Genomic DNA, 15609 nt, shown 5'->3' with positions numbered 1-15609 from the left:
CAAGTGACAGGTCAAGAGGAAATGGCCTCAAGTTGTACCAGGCAAGGTTTAGGCTGGCTATTAGGAGACATTTCTTCACTGAAAGGGTTGTGAGGCATTGGAACAGACTGCCCAGGGAAGTGGTTGAGTCACCATCCCTGGAGGTAAAAGACGTGTAGATGTGGTGCTTAGGGACATGGTTTAGGCGTAGACGTGGCAGCAGTAGGTTAATGGTTGAACTTGATGATCTTAGAGGTCTTTTCCAACCTTAATGATTCTATGGAGTGAGTTTTCTTGTGACATCCTCAGATCTGTTAGGTTTGTCTTGTTTAGAGGTTTCTTGCATCCATCCAAATTGGACATCCGTGACCAGAGGTGTATATCGAAGATGGTCTTGCACTGGTTTTGTCAGAAACTGTTCTGCCTTCTGGAGCTACGGGAAGCTGCATCAACTATGGCGTAGGTTTCATTAGCCTCAGAGATTCTCTTGTGTAAGGCAACTTGCAGTAACGCTTGTGAGGTAATGCACGTGTGGAGTGTTGCAAGGAGAGCCTGCTCTGTCCATGTTCATCTGGCATGCTTGTGGTTCAGTCATGATGATGGAAGATGGTCAGAGGAGTGATATGGAATAGAGTCAGTCGAGTTCAATGATCGGTAGTTTTCCTATCAGGGATTACAGGCTGGTGGAAAACAAAAAGTTCTTATGGACTGTCTTGTGACAGAATGAGAAGGGGTCAGAGGGGATTCTCATCTTCATAACTGCAGGGGTAGGTTTTTTGGAAGTTTTGGAGACAACATCAGCTAACGATTTCAATGCGAAAATTGTCTCATGGAACAATATTCTTCTTTTTATAGCTTTTGAAGTTCGTTATGCTAAAACACTTGAAGGGGAAAGGCCATAGCTGAAATGAAACATTTAAAAAATGTTCGTGTTGGCTCACTGGTGGATTAGAGTACAAGACTTTGCTCTTTTGGTTTTGAAATTTTGAAACTCCCCTAGGATGGAAACCTCTTCCTAGTGTATGAAAAAGTGAATAGCCATCTACAGTTATATTTCATTAGGGTAGAACAAAATATTCTTGTCGCTTGAGAACGTTGTCCTGTATTTTGATTTCTTATATTCACTGCATCGTTACACTAGTGAAAAAAGTCACTTTGTGATAAATAGCATTTCTCTAATTTTTAGATGTATTCACTTTGCTTGTGCTCATACCTATTTTAATACTTGATTTTCTGCAAATGTTCTGACAGTAAGCTGCTAATAGGAATGTTCACTGAGGCAGCAAATTTTTTAGTGAACTTTCAAGTATATCGTGAATGAAAATGAATTCTAAATATATATATAAAGTGCAAGATTTTTCATCAGCTGTATGATCTGTGCGCTCACATAAGCAGTCACAGCCTGAATTTTCGGATGGTGCATATGTATAACAAACGTGCTGAGACACAGTTTACAGAAGAAAATATCTTACAGAAAAGTTTAAAAAAAGGTTAGAACTGAGATCTGGTAATGGCAGTTTCTGGATAAAAAAAAAGTATATGACAACATCCTTTCTCTGCAAATGGGGTTTTCTGAAATGCTATCTCAGATTATGTAGATCATAAAAACATGGTCACCTCTTCCACTACCATAGTTTTTAATTAGCATTGCAACAGTGAATAAGGTTGTATTTAAACATTAACTGTGAAAATGAAGCACTTCAGTAAAACAAATTTGAGTAATTTAAGTTTTCCAACGTGGAGACTTAGGCTGCAATTGCCTTATGCTTCAAAATGGCATAAATTCAAGCTGCTGCTGCAGGACCTGTTCTCCCTCTGGGCTCTAGGTTCTTGCTGCCTCCTTTGTGCTGTACTGGTGGTTGAGAGTGAACCAGCTCAGCCCTGTGAGCCAGATGGGAGCTCATGGAGGCGAGGGGAAGCAGTCTGCCTTTGTTTTCAGCTGCTCAGCTCCCTGATGTGGTGATGGGAACATGAAGCCAGAGGTGAGGGAGGGCAGGACTGTCTCATGCTGGCAGCCTGTATTTAGTTTGGCCAGAAGTGACTACAGAGCCAGTTGCAGGGAGACCTCGAAGCACTGTTTAATCTCAAAAGGTTGATTTCTCCTCTGTGAAATTTACTGTCTCAAAAACAAAGCTTAAAATTCTGAAGCACAAAATGAAGTGTGCAGAAGACACCCTGTTGCTAGGCCATCCGGAGGTGATCCAAAGTGTTATTTGTGCCTGGCCCAAAGCAGGGCAGTTTCTACCCTTTAATTTGTGAAGGAATTGCAGTAGGCTAAATTTTTTTTTTTTATAAATCCTCTGACGCCATCAGAGTTTCAACAAGGGTGATTTTGCCCAAGGTAGTATCTGCAGCAAGAGATGTGTTACAATGCCTCCCAAAGACGTGCACGCAAGCACCAGCATGGATTTATTAAACAGATGGTCAATAACAAAGAAGATTGTGTAAGACAACATGGTGAGTTGGGAAGGTGTAGCAGACTTGTGGGAGCTGTCACCATAGATTTCTGGGAGCCTCTCCATGTCCGTATGGCATTTCACAAGTTACCAGCCATAATAAAAATAATTACAAGGATCCTCTGCATCAAGAGCAAGGTGTCTGATGCATTATGGCCATTACCAACGGTCACTGGATTTCTGAGAGACCATTGCAGTTGCCAGCAAATCTTTCTGTTGCTGCAGGCATCAAGCTAAGATTAACAACCCAACTTCTAACTGAGCATAACATCACTGAAATTGGTGAAAAAAGATCTGAATTTAAGGATAACATCATTAAGTTTTGAATTATTTAGACCATCACAGAGCCATGGGGACCCAGAATTGCTCTTTTCACCCTGTTATCTGGAGTCATCAGCTGACTGTCATATTTTCCTATCTTTCCAAGGTGAATCTAATAGTTCCTTTAAAAGGAACTAAATAAAATATCCAGACTTTCCCTCCATTCCCCTTTACCTCTTCCTCTTGGCAAACAAAGCCCTGACAAACAGAAGTCTTCACTAGTGTAGCCTCCAACCCTCAAAATTAAATTGAAAGGTAGCATGGAGGTAAAAAAAATAGTATGATCTGGGTAATTTTACCCATTATTATAATTAGAAGTGTTTATAAGCAAGTGTTCTCCAGCTTCTTGAGAAGTGAAGTGCCTCTGAGGATTTAAACAAAGCTGGGTAGATGAGGAGTCTCAGGAACAGTGAAAGGGAACACAAATAGGTCAGCTTGCTTTCCTTGCAAGCAGTTCTGCAAATGTTTTAATGCAGACATAAATCAGTGGCCTGGAGAGTGAAAAGGAAGCAGTCCTGATAAGTTTGATCGATTGTGGAAGCATCTTTTGGAGGCAGAGTTCCAACTTTGTCTGCATCTCCGATATTTTCCTTTCTCTTGGGACCCTGTCTTGGAAAAAAATATCACATTTCACAATCCAAGGTAATTAGCCAACAAATGTGATTTAAATCATTAATTATGAGCATCTCTGCTTGCACATGACTATGCGTTGACCTTTGTATGGCTGGATGGACTCCTGTGTTGCTGCTTTCTTACATCTTTTTATCACTTTTTATGGCCCATCTCTCTTGTCCTCATGGCACGTTGTCTTTCTGTGCCTTGCCTGTGGGGCATTTCAAGCCAGGTAGCAGCCGTGCGCTCCGTGGATGTGCAGCTATTTTATTACATGCAGTTATTTTCGTTCAAGCTGGTGTCCTTTCCACTGGCACACTGGCTCCTCAGTGGCAGCAAATCCTCCGGATCTGGCCTAGAAAATGGTGGCTGGTGGATTACAATATTGCTGTCTTCACAGTGGCAGCCGTGCGTTGACCACAGCAAGAGAGATACGTTTTTATTTTCTTTTTCTCTGGGTTATCCTCTCTTTTTCAGTTAAACAACAGGTGCATCAGGCTCAGTCGGTGCCGAGGTGACTGCTGACATTCTCCAGCTGTGCATTTATCATCTGCTTCTATTTTTTTTCCCTTCCTTTTTGTAGGATGAAAGTAACGACAATGTGGGATTCTAAATATATCCGAGTAGCTCGCAGGTTCTCTGATTGCGCCGTAGGCTGTGTGAAATCTGCAGGCAACAGGACGCCTGCTTTCAGTGTTGCTTTAGGTGAGAAGCTGTTTAGTGCCCTAAGACAAAGTCAGAGACATACAAAGGCCCAAAGGCTAACACGCTGGAGGAGACGCTGGCAGGGTTTGCCTGAAAGCCTCCTTCTGTTAGCAGGCCGTGCTCCTGCTGGAAACCAGTGCGTGTAGCTCAGTGGTAGATCCCCATTACAGTGAATTAGGCACCCACCAGCAGACAAAGGTTTATCCAGTGAAGCAGTGCTGGGATAGGGCAGAGGAAGGACCATCCTCGCAGGGGAACCCTAAAACTAACTGATCCTGGTGAGGCATTAATTTTTTAGGGCCTCGGGCCTGCTGAAGCAGTCCCTTCCGCTCTCTCACCTCTTCCTCCGGCCAGCCGCTCCTTCCCGCTCCCTTCGTCCTCCTTCTGCTACCCTGGCACAAGCATTTGGACATGTGGTGAAGTGCAACGGGAGAGATGGTCTGGCTGAAAACAATCCTGGCTCACAAAGGAGGGACAGGGGGCTAGCCAGCTCAGCTCCCTGGCCTGGTCTATCTGCTGGGGGCACAGGGAGAAATGATGCAGGGACTCCTTAAGTAGACGGAGCCACTGAAAATAATGCTCCTCGGGCTATGGTGGGATTTCCTTCTTGTGATTACTTCTTCCTGCCACCTGCACGGAGACAAGGCTGCCCCATTGCAGGTCACTTGGAGAGGATGGGGAGGAAATCACCTCACGGCCTTCAGCACTGGGCTCCTTAATTTTGGGGGCTGGGATGTGAGCTGAAGGGGGAATTAGAACAAAGGGCCCTGTCAAGATCTTTTAGATCCTTGTCTGTTTGGCATATAGTTCAATTTAAAATAACAGGTTTAAACTAGTGAAGCCCTGCGTGGTTTGAACCTTGTTACCTCCAAAAAGAGGAACTGTTCAAAAGCACTGCTAAGAGAAACCAAGAGACTATTAGAGAAACATCTACGTAAAGGGAAATGTCTCCTTGGTTCAGGAGTACCTTAACTGTGCTCAAAAACTTTTATTGTAGTGTTAAATATTATCATTACATTTATGTGTATATCAATATTTAAATATGTTTCTTTTATTTTTCAGTGTTACGTACCTCTTGGCCTGAAAAAATAACTGGAGGCTACAGAGAGCACTTTCAGTGAGGTACTTCTAAAGTTGCTCTGAGGATCTGAGGTCGCATGAGTGCTTTGTAAAACATGACCGAGGGTCACACTGGACTATACCCTGCTGCTTCAGGGTGAAATAATGCTTCCTGACCAAGTCCTGGCCGCCAGGTGGTGACCCCAAGCAGCTGAGCAAAGTGCTGGGAGTCTCCAGGTAGTCAGTGAGGACAGCTGAGAGGGCATTTCAGAGTGCCTGAGGCAACACCTTTCCTTCTGTCTGTAATGAGCCCACGAGATGAGGAGGTCTGAGGGAGAAGCTCTTGTGCTACCCAAGGGGACGTGATGGATGAAGATGTACCCGAGACCAGGTGCTTGATTGGGACTGCCCGGTGGGTGTCTCTATCCCTTACAGGCCAGGAGTACTGAGCAGGAAGGTAGGTAGGTAATGAAAGGTAGGCTCATAAATGGAAAAATGCAAGTAGTCCCTGAGTGAGAATCAGTTTCCTACCTTCTAGAGGTCTTACTATTGATGAGTAAGGAGTCAGATTCATGCTTATTTTCTCACTGGCCTATTGAATGCTGCCTTCTTAGCAGCTCAGTCCCCCAGCTGTAGTAGGAGATGTACGGGATGGGGGCTGAGCACCTGTGTTCTGATGACTGGAAGGTCTTGCTGAGATGTGGGAGCAGGGACAAAGAGGAATCTGGGTCTTTCATATCTTAGGAGGATGCTACAAAACCCTCCTCAGTTATGATGCAGAAGATTATTATCTTCTCCACGTGTGTTCTGCAGTGAGTGCCTGTGTAAGACTCACTCAGATACACAAAGACGGGTTTTGCAGGAAGTACGAAAGTTTCACAGCAAGTTTGAGACAGTGTTAGGGGCTCTGCACTCTTCTTCTTTTCCAGCCCTAGGTAAGTTTGTATTCCAAACTGATGACAACAGCTGATTTTGATTTTGTTTTTATTTAACATTTATTTTAGTTCCTCTGATAACTATTTGATACTATGGTAAGTGATTCGAATCACTATATGAGAGTATCCCCAAATTGGCTAAAGTTGGGATTTGATGATGAAGTAGGTGTGGAGGATCTGGCCTTCTGGCTATTAAATTAGGCTTTTTTTTTTTTTTTTTCCGAATTGAATTGTGTTAGAGAATTACAATATGGAGCAAGTCCTTCACGTTATGTTTTTTTTTCATTCCAGCAGGAATGGCTGGGGGCAGGGAAAGGAGGGGTGTGATGCACAGAGATCAGCCCCGACTTTGTCTTTAGAAAGTAAGGATTTACAAAGTGACGAGGCAGTGGCTGTGTTTCTGTTGTGTGCTGGGCAGATTGTGACTGTTGGATAATCTTTAAACTATTGCCCCACCCTCTGTAACACTGAGCTCCCGAGTTACATTAATCTCATGTTTCATCTGTAAAGCTGTGAAGCAGATACATTTTTCAAAGCGTAAGAAACATTTTTCTTTCCTATTTTTTTTTTGTGCCAATTCCATATCTTTCCTGAGAGAGCTATAATGCCTGGCTGAGTGGAAAAGTAATAGTGGGGCTGCAACAAGTAGATAAGATGGAAGGCTTGCTCTATTGTACAGGGTACAGCTGCTTGATTGCATCTGCTTATTTTGTCTGCGTGTGATATCCACTTTCTAGTTGTCAGAGTTTGAGATTATTAGTACTGCATCTTCACCTCATTGCTTGCATCTACTGATAGCCTTTCTTATTTTCAACCCCATCATGTGATAGTCTCAGCTACTGTAATGATAGCTAAATTTATGAAGGAAAAAAAAACAAAAACAAAAACAAAACATAACTGAAGCAAGTCGCAGCACCCACACAAGTTCCAGAGAAGTGCTTCTTCCTTAGCTACTCCACGGAGTTGCTACAAGCCTTGACATTTGTCAGAGTGGGATTTTAGGCAGGGGGAGGTTTGGTATGCAAGGACTCACCCAGTAATGGAGTGGCCACGCATGTCTACCTCCGCTGGGGGTCTGCTCGTAGCATGGGCGAATACGTTTGGTTTGGCTTTGATCTGCTTTGCTTGGGCAACAAGCAGAGTGAAGAGATCACAGGAAGTGCCACCCACTTGGTTAATCACCCACAGCCCGATCCATGCTGCGGTGTTGACGCTGCTGCCTATAGCTGAGATAGGCAGAACAGGAACAGTTTGCAAATGTTTACAGGGGCTGCAATTTTTTTTTTTTTCCAGATGCAGAACAGACCTGTTGTTCTGTGGTGTATGTGAAGGTATTGTGTGAAACCAGGGGTCCGTGGATTTGAAAGTCTTTGTTTTCACAAATGCTGAAGTTAAGATATAGGAGACCTGAACCAGGGCGTTTGGGCTTTATACAGAATTAGTACCAAAACATTTCATAATTCATTAGCAAAATTCTATCATTTATGGAAACATCCTAGTTCGTCTGTTAGTTGATGTGTATAGCAACCCAAGAAAAAAAGTGGAGGTGAATGCCTGGAAGCATTAGTGGAGATATGGGAGGTGAGAGGAGAGAGTATTTGAGAAAATTATTTTTTTCCGTGTAGCAGAAGATGAAAACACTAGTTTGGGAAGATGGGTTTCCTTTGATATCTCATGTAGACACACGCTAAGTTTTGGTGGTGACTGGGCTTGCATAACTTAGAAAAATAAGGTGGGCATAAATCTTTATGGTGTTTGAGGTACAAAAGCAAAAAAGGGTAAACCAAGGGACAGTTGTCAACAGAACTACCATAGCTATGAGTGCTCTGCAGTAGGTGGCAGCTGTTGGATGTTGGATCTGTGAACTGCAAGTCAAAACAACACCCCTTAATCTGCATTTTTACTGCTAAATGGAAGAGTGCTTGCTCTGAGTTAAGTCCAACTAGAGATTTTTGGGATTCTTAATCAGCTTTCACCAGTAACTGCCCCCCAAAATTTATTTGCTTAAGGTAGAAGTAAGGTCCAGCTCCAGTTTTTGTGAATCTTTTTGTGGAAAGGCCTTTGTTGGAGGAAATGACCCATTCCTCTGTTGTCAGAAAAAATATGTTCTAATGTTTTCATACTACTGAAGAGAATTAGCCTCTGGCCTCTGTGGAAGGCTGGGCTTCCACCTCAAAGTACTGTGTGGCCAGTACCAGCCTCAGAGCCCTTCTGGTGCGTGACTTGTTGCAACCTGAAGTATTCACAAGATTTTCCCCAAAAGCCTTTCTTAAAAAAAACAGTTCTGCTGCTTGGGAAAGTTAAACACAGACTTGGAAAGGTATTTCATAAAAACAGCGGGCGGTTAGGAGATGAGGAATGGTGTGCTGCTTTTAAAGGTGCCTCTTGGGTAGGTCCTGTCATGTGCATCTTGGATCTTCATGATTTTGGACAGCTATATATAGCTATAATAAATATTTTTGTAAAGCCCGATCAGATCAAAATGATGTTTGTGTTGTGCTCGAGGGTTCTTGTGGTGACTCGGTGAACCAAAGACTTCGTCTCCACAGAGAGGCTTCTTGATATCTCTGGTTTGGCTGAGTAACAAATGCATTTAGTAACTGGAAAAATATGTTGCTGCTTTGTTGATGTGTTGACTCATTTGATGTATTGAAAAAAAAAACACAACAACAAACCGATTTGCCTGTCCAAACTAGTCTAACTGACATGTCTGCGGAGGTAGGCTGGGCTGGAGGATGTCAAGATTGGCTCTCATCAGACCATTGTGATCTCTTGTTTGCTTCATGGTCTTTATGAAGAAATCGGTTCTGTATTACCAACAGCTCTCCTGGGCCTCAGATGAGGTCTCATATGGCATTGCTGTGACAAACAGATCTGTGCTTTGTGAGCAGAGTGTTGTGGGAAACTCACCAAACCACGAAACATGAGCATATTTGAGATTTGATAAAAAACTACATGAAAAAAACTACATTTGATTGATACTGTAATGACTCAGTAAGAAGAGAAAATATTCTATTCAGTGCACAGGGGATGAGATTGGCAGTTTCCAAGCTAGTGTAATCGTGGGTTAGTTGAACCTGCCGGCAATTTTAAGGGTGGAAACTCTCAGGGAGGAAGTTTTGCACATATTTGTGTAGTCGCTTTTGAATGATGCACTTCTCCTAGTGGGGGTGGTTCTATATAGCGCGGAGCTGGGTTATTGTTTGCATCCTGGTGTTCCCATGAGGGACTTTGAATCCATCTTTTTAGTGTGTGTGTGTGTCCGTCTAGGCGGAATTGCCATTTTGGGAACTGGCTGTAATGCATCTGTTGTCTAGCAGATAAGGATTATCTGCAACTATCAGAGAGAGAATACAAGCTTTTTTTCCCCAAGAATACCAAATTGAAAACTCAAAGATGGAGTTTGGGGGTGAACACTACAATTAATATAGGAACTAGAAAAATACAGCTGACTTCACGCTATTCCCATGTTCATTATTGGCAGTCTTCTTTTTTCCCCTGAAATTTGCAATTTGTAAGTGTATCACTGGCATTGTTTAGGAAGATAGGGATGAATAGAGTAGTTCAGACCTTCCCTGGGTACTGGCTAGACCTCTTGTTTTCCAAGTTTCTTCAGAAGTGCTGAGGTGAAATCCCCTGACGTAAAACCATAGCTTCTGGTGTATTATTTCTAAAGATAGAGGTGTGATATTTGGCAAGCTCCATGATGCTGCATCATAAAGTAAGTTGAGTATATGGAACAAAATGTTGTATTAGTTTTTAAAAGCATGTAATGCAGTTTTGTCATACATATTGTGTTTATACATATACACATACATATTCAGAGTTTTACCAGAGTTAATAACCAGATTTCAAGGTAGACATGAAAAGATATGAAAGTGAACACAAGAATTTACTCAAAGTCTGCTTGCTTTACTTGAGTTTGATGAACTACTGCTTTCATTAATTATGAATGTTGTAGCATAACATTTCTCTTAGAGTAAGAAAGCTAACTAAATAAAAGGATATTATTAAAATAGTTGTCAGAGTTACTGTGGTTGATATTCGCAGCTAAAACTGGGTTCCAGGCCATGCTGGACTGGTTTCAAGTTTCAGACTGTTACTTGCAAAGAGCAGAAGGGTAATTTCTCAGCTGGGGTAAACTGAAGTTGTTAGAACTCGATTTTAAAGGCAAAGAATTGGTGTGGTTTAAAATAAGCTTTGCGTAGCCTCCACCTCAAAGAGACTTTCTAAGGCATTCAGCTACCATGGTGATGAATGTGGTATAAATAGAAAATAGATTAGATAGAATCCAAAATGTTTCCGAGTAGATCTAAATTAACAGTAGCCATTTGGGAAAGAGAGGTAGGAAATCACTGTGCACAGTTTAAGAAAATACACCAGTAGTAAATCTAGAGTGGTTTATACAAAGAGGAAGGTAGGAAGCGGTCGGTAAAGCCATGGCTGGGAATGTAATCTCAATGGGAATACTGGGTTCCGATTCTGTTCAACCCTAACATGAAAAAAAGCATAAATGTATAGCATAGATGTACTAGAAACCTGAGAAGCACAGAAAAATTCTACCTGGGGCACAAAAACCTCTTCTGAGCAGGCCAGTGTAAGAAATGGCAATGTTGCCCCATCTGCCTATGGGGCGATTAAAGGATCCCGCAGCCACTGGGAAGGGCACTCAGACATAAGTCACCTGTTCTACAAAAGAGGTACAACTCTGTCCCCCTTCAACCAAACCACCGACTCTCTTTTAAACTTGTCGTAAGAGAAGACCCCAATATAATTTAAAGACAGCAAGTACTTTTTGTTCTGTTTATACACAAGCAGCTTGTGGCTTTTTTGCCACAATATATTCAGGTCAACTGTCTGGTAAAAATTAAAGCTTGTTTAGGCCCCAATTTCCAGTTACTTACATGGTGTACAAGTTTAAGGATATGGATAATTTTGTTTTTAGTGGGGCTATTCGTGTGCTTTAAATTACAGATGGTCTTAGAAGTAGCTGCTAAAGGCCTATGTAGGTATAAAGAATATACAATAGATTAATGAATGCTCTACAGATACATCTTTGTAAGAATAATTTGTGCTGTGTTGCTGTTACCCCCCACCCTTTGCTGCTTCACCCCTCTTTGCTCCTTGGTTTTCTGCCCTTTGCTTCTTCTTCTTTTTTTTTTTTTCTTTTTTCTTTTTCTTTGGCTGCAGCTGAGGGAAAAGCTTAGACTCTCCAGCAATTTACTTCCCAGTGATTGAGTAATACTTCTGTGATTTCTAGTGTGTGAACACCATTACTTGGTGACCTTTCCTAGTGATTGTATGATGACAACTGCATAACAGCTGCCCTTAAACTGGCCTCATGTCTGAGATGATCAGAGGATTAAAGACCTGTCTTTCGTGCTGTTACTTTTTGAGCTTCTGAAGTGAGTCTTTTTTCATGTTGTTGTCATTTTTGCTAGTTAGAAAAAAAAACAAGTGCATACTGCAATTATGTATTTGTGACCAATATGTAAGCACATTTTTTGGCTGATCAGATGAACAAAATGAGAGGGTGTGGTTTATCTAACTCAAAAACAATTCACAGAATATGATCTGATAACAGTTCTCTGCTACTTGCCCAAAATCAAGGTCTAGAGGAACAATGCTGACCAGCCATTCATTTAGAGATTGAAGTTTTAGATTTCCAAGTGCCTTTTAAAAAATACACAGCTGAAATTATTTTGGATGGAGGATGATGTCTGGGTAGAACAGAACCTTTTGGGGATGTGCTGATGGTGCTCTCTCACCCTTACGTTACTTGATTCAAGATACCACAGACATAGCTGTGGGGTGCAGGAGAAAGTTCTTGGGGGGCCTCTGTGCAGGTTTCCACTAAAAAAGTAGTGATGGGGTCAACACAACTATCCCTTCAACTAGAATTCATCACAAACATATAGCCTGAAGGAAAGCTGTTCAGGCAATGTGAACTTAAGCGCTAGCAGTGTCATCCTTTAGATCCTAGGTCTTATCAGTACCACCACGTTAGCCTAGTGCTTTTACAGATCAGATCAGCAGTGAAGAAGAGCTGACTTAAGCTGATCTCAAGCAGGGGGAGAGGTTATGTAAGCAAAGAAAATCTTATTTGTAGCTTCGTTTATTTGAGGGTAGGCAAACACAATTAGTTAACTTGTTAATTAATTTGGCAGTGTCCCTGGACTCTGAGCTTTTGCATGCATTTTGTTTAGGAACCCTGTCTCCTCCTGGCAGATTGCATATGTAACTGAAGCTGGGTTTCCATTACCCCTTCTCCAAAATAGCAATGTGATATATCTGGATATGACACTATCAGCTTTTAAGATGCATGATTTAGAACACAATGTGCAGTTCATCTTAATAACACAAAGCTAGTGCAAGTGCATCAAAACCATCCTCCTCTTCCACACTGACTTTTCATAGCTGAGCTCAGGCTCACTATTTCAGTTATCTGACAAGTTTCTTGAGGGCTGCCCTGTTGCTGTTGAATTAGTCTCACAGGAGTTAAGGGTTATCAAAACTTCAACACCTTCTACTTCTTTAGATTACCTTCTTTATTGTAAACATAGAGTAGCATCAACACTTTAAAATAAAAATCCTAAAATAAAAAACAACCATTTGCTGCCTACGCAGTTTTCCCTTTGAGAATGAAATGAAAGAATGGCAGATATTAGCCACATCACTTAACACGTTCCTCAAAGGCATTTGGATGCTGTGGTGAAAAAGGGTGTAGTCAAACTGATCTAAAGGATCTTCAGTCATGTAACTCATGGTAGGCTCTACAGATATTAAAATTGAGACCACTTAAGTTTCTTGGATGTCTTATTTCCCTTTCAGTATAGCTTAAACTTGGCACAAACTGTTGTGGCTTATATTGTGCAAAAGGTGGAAGGACACAACGATCCCTGTTGGCTAAAAGCATGAAACTACAAATAATAATGGCTGTGTTCTGAGAGGAAGCTATGACATACTTCAAATGATGAAGAAGAATCTATCATTCACTAAGCTATATAGATCAGGCGTCTCCTCCTTCTTCCTCTACCTGAGGAATTACTTACCATTATTTTCATTTAAATAGTCATTAGCTAGTTGAGTTCTAATGCATCACCCGGACAGATGAATGTTCTCACATTTGTCATTGCTGCTGGATAAGATCACTAGCTGATGTATGTTATCATAGTTTTATGGCACAGTTTTTGTTCCAGGTTCTCCATGGACTTGTCTCTGTGTTTCCTAGGCTATGGACAGATGTCCTCTTCTGGATCCAGCTGGAACAGCTCAAGATGTTACTGTGCTTTACCCCTCCCCTCAGTTCTGCTAACAAAGCAATTTGTTTGAGTGCTCCCTCACCCACTTCAGGCACAAGCAACTGAGTTAGCTCATAGCACCTATTCAGACTGTTTGAACTATCTCAGCTGGTTTTGCTTGAAGTGGGTTAGGGAGCACACCAGCAAACAGCTGGGAGAGCTAGGGGGTAGTAATCAATGCCCCAGGGACCACGATAAACAGCTTGAGAAGAGAACAGCAGGGCACAAATGTTTCAAACCTCTGCAGCTGTTTGCAAATTGAATTTCTACACGCAGGCTGCATGTGAGCCATGGCAACGCCTCTCTTTCCAGATGAGGCTTTCTCCTCAGCCATCACAGCTAGAACCTTCTTTACAAGAACAATAAAAATTAAAAATTAAAAAAGTGAAATTAAAAATGGTAAGAAAGTTTAGAGATGTGCCCAGATAGCATATGAGCGCGTATTCTCTGAGCATAGCATATTGTGCAACAGCATGAGAGGGAAACTTTTGGCCAAGGAAGACAAAGTATATTCTTTCTTTTATCTGTTGGATCTCAAAGCAGTGCTTTTTATGTGCTGTTCAGATTTGACTGTCCTGAAGAGGAGGCAGATGATTTTCATCCAGCTTGAATCCCCAGTTCCAGAGCCTACTTACTAGAGCCTGCCTGTTAGCTATTTCAACACACTGATAAGGGAGCCCTTCCAACAAACAAATTGGGCTGGCTTCCACTCCACTCTGTTATCTTCCAAAATTTCCACAGGGACTGGAGTGAGCAAATATGTTCAAGCGAGTGCGCTCGGTTTGGGTAAATGGCTGAACAACCCCCTAGGGCGTCTGCACAGTCTACAGCTATTGCACCAAAGACGGCATTTCTGAGGACCAGGGGATGCATTTCATTCACAGTTTTACGGACAACCTGTGTCTGTACGAGCTTCTGTGTAGCGATGTGAGGCTGGAACAGGGCGGTAGGAAGCAACACCCTCATGACTAACAAACTTGTCCTTGAGGTGAACGCTTCGGTCGAGGCATCTGCAGGGCCTATTTCTGGCATGCACACAGTATGACCATGGCTGAGTCATGTATGAGAAGGCATTATCATATATGTAAATAGGGTGTCAACAACTTTGCAGGTGATGTTTGTTGCAGCCTATTTTTTTTTTCAAGCATCGTTGAGACCTGTGTCTGAATTTACTGCCTTCTGGGCCTGCTTATGGCCAACGGAGAGGATTTGCGGGCTGTGCCACAGCCACCTGCACCCAGAGAAACCCAGCTTTGTGTTTTTACAACTGACTGATAAATGGTGGTGTTTTTCCGGGGGCAAACCCCACCATCACTGAAACGTTAACCACGAGGCAAGTCTTGCTTGGAAGGGCAGCAGCATCTGTGATGCTTGCTGAGGGGCGGTGAACCCTTTCTTTCTCTTCCTTCCTTCATTCCCCCACTTTGTGGCCATGTTTGAAAGAAGCTGTTTAATCTGATGAACTCAGTCAGCGTGGACTTGCTGAGGTGAAGGGGCGCCCCTCAGAAAGCTGGGAGATAAGCACAACACCCCTCAGAAATCACCACGGCATCAAGCCCTGAAAGAAAACCACAGCCCTGCTGACACGCATTGCCCGTGACAAGCTCCTCCACCCCTCTCTGGAGCCTGTAACAACGCGACGAAGCTCCGGGACGGACCCCACGGGGGCACCGGGCTGCCCCTCCAGCAGCCCCTCCGCCCTCACCTAAGATGGCCGCCCGCGAGCGGCGGAGGCGGGCGGGGGCCGCGCCGTGTGGTGGCGGCGGGCGGCGCATGCGACCCGGGGGCGGCGCTGCCGGGCGGCTGCATGGTGCCGGCCGCCGCTCCGCCGCCCATGCAGTGAGGCCGAGCCGGGCCGGCCCGGGGGGAGCCGGCGGCGGCGGCCCGGGTGGTGGCGGCGGCGGTGGTGGTGTAGGACCCGCGTTGCCGGCTCCCCAGCATGGCGAGCTACCTGCCCCCCTGCGTGATAGACGGAGGCACCGGGTGAGTGCGGGGAGCTGGGGGGGGGATTGGTGCTGCCGGTCCCTGTGTGGGTACGTGGGAGATGGGGTCTGTGCCGGGGGGGCGCGGCGGGGCGTCCTTTTCCCTCTCCGGGTCTGGCTTTCCTTTGTCACCAGCCGGGCTCATGCCGTGTGTCCCGGTCCCCTCTATCCGCTGCGGGCCCCTTTGCTGCTGGGCAGGCCGCTGCTTCCCCCCGCCGGGTGCCCTCTTCATCCTCTTCTTCCTCCTTCTCATCTTCCT

At 43.7% G+C, this 15609-nt stretch overlaps 1 protein-coding gene and 1 long non-coding RNA gene across 4 annotated transcripts in view; one reads left to right on the top strand and one right to left on the bottom strand.

The window, feature by feature from the left end:
- Nucleotides 1-2548: 2548 nt before the first annotated feature.
- Nucleotides 2549-5588, bottom strand: LOC310894499. Its single transcript, XR_014579955.1, has 2 exons — nt 3471-5588; nt 2549-3361 (listed from the first exon to the last, which is right to left on the bottom strand). It is a non-coding gene; the product is annotated as an uncharacterized lncRNA (long non-coding RNA).
- Nucleotides 5589-6044: 456 nt separating this feature from the next.
- Nucleotides 6045-15609, top strand: part of ACTR3B (actin related protein 3B) — a 35741-nt gene continuing 26176 nt past the window's right edge. For 2 of the 3 annotated variants that reach the window (XM_083824671.1, XM_083824669.1), the window contains exon 1: nt 15142-15351. In XM_083824671.1, coding sequence (XP_083680797.1) covers nt 15308-15351 — 44 coding nt within the window. In that variant the 5' untranslated portion in view covers nt 15142-15307. Of the gene's footprint in view, nt 6068-15141; nt 15352-15609 lie in introns of those variants that run through there. The other variant, XM_083824670.1, reaches the window with a different exon arrangement.

The sequence above is a fragment of the Anser anser genome, assembly GCF_964211835.1.
Source record: "Anser anser genome assembly, chromosome: 2".
NCBI lineage: Eukaryota > Metazoa > Chordata > Aves > Anseriformes > Anatidae > Anser > Anser anser.
This window is presented reverse-complemented; position numbering and strand designations above follow the sequence as displayed.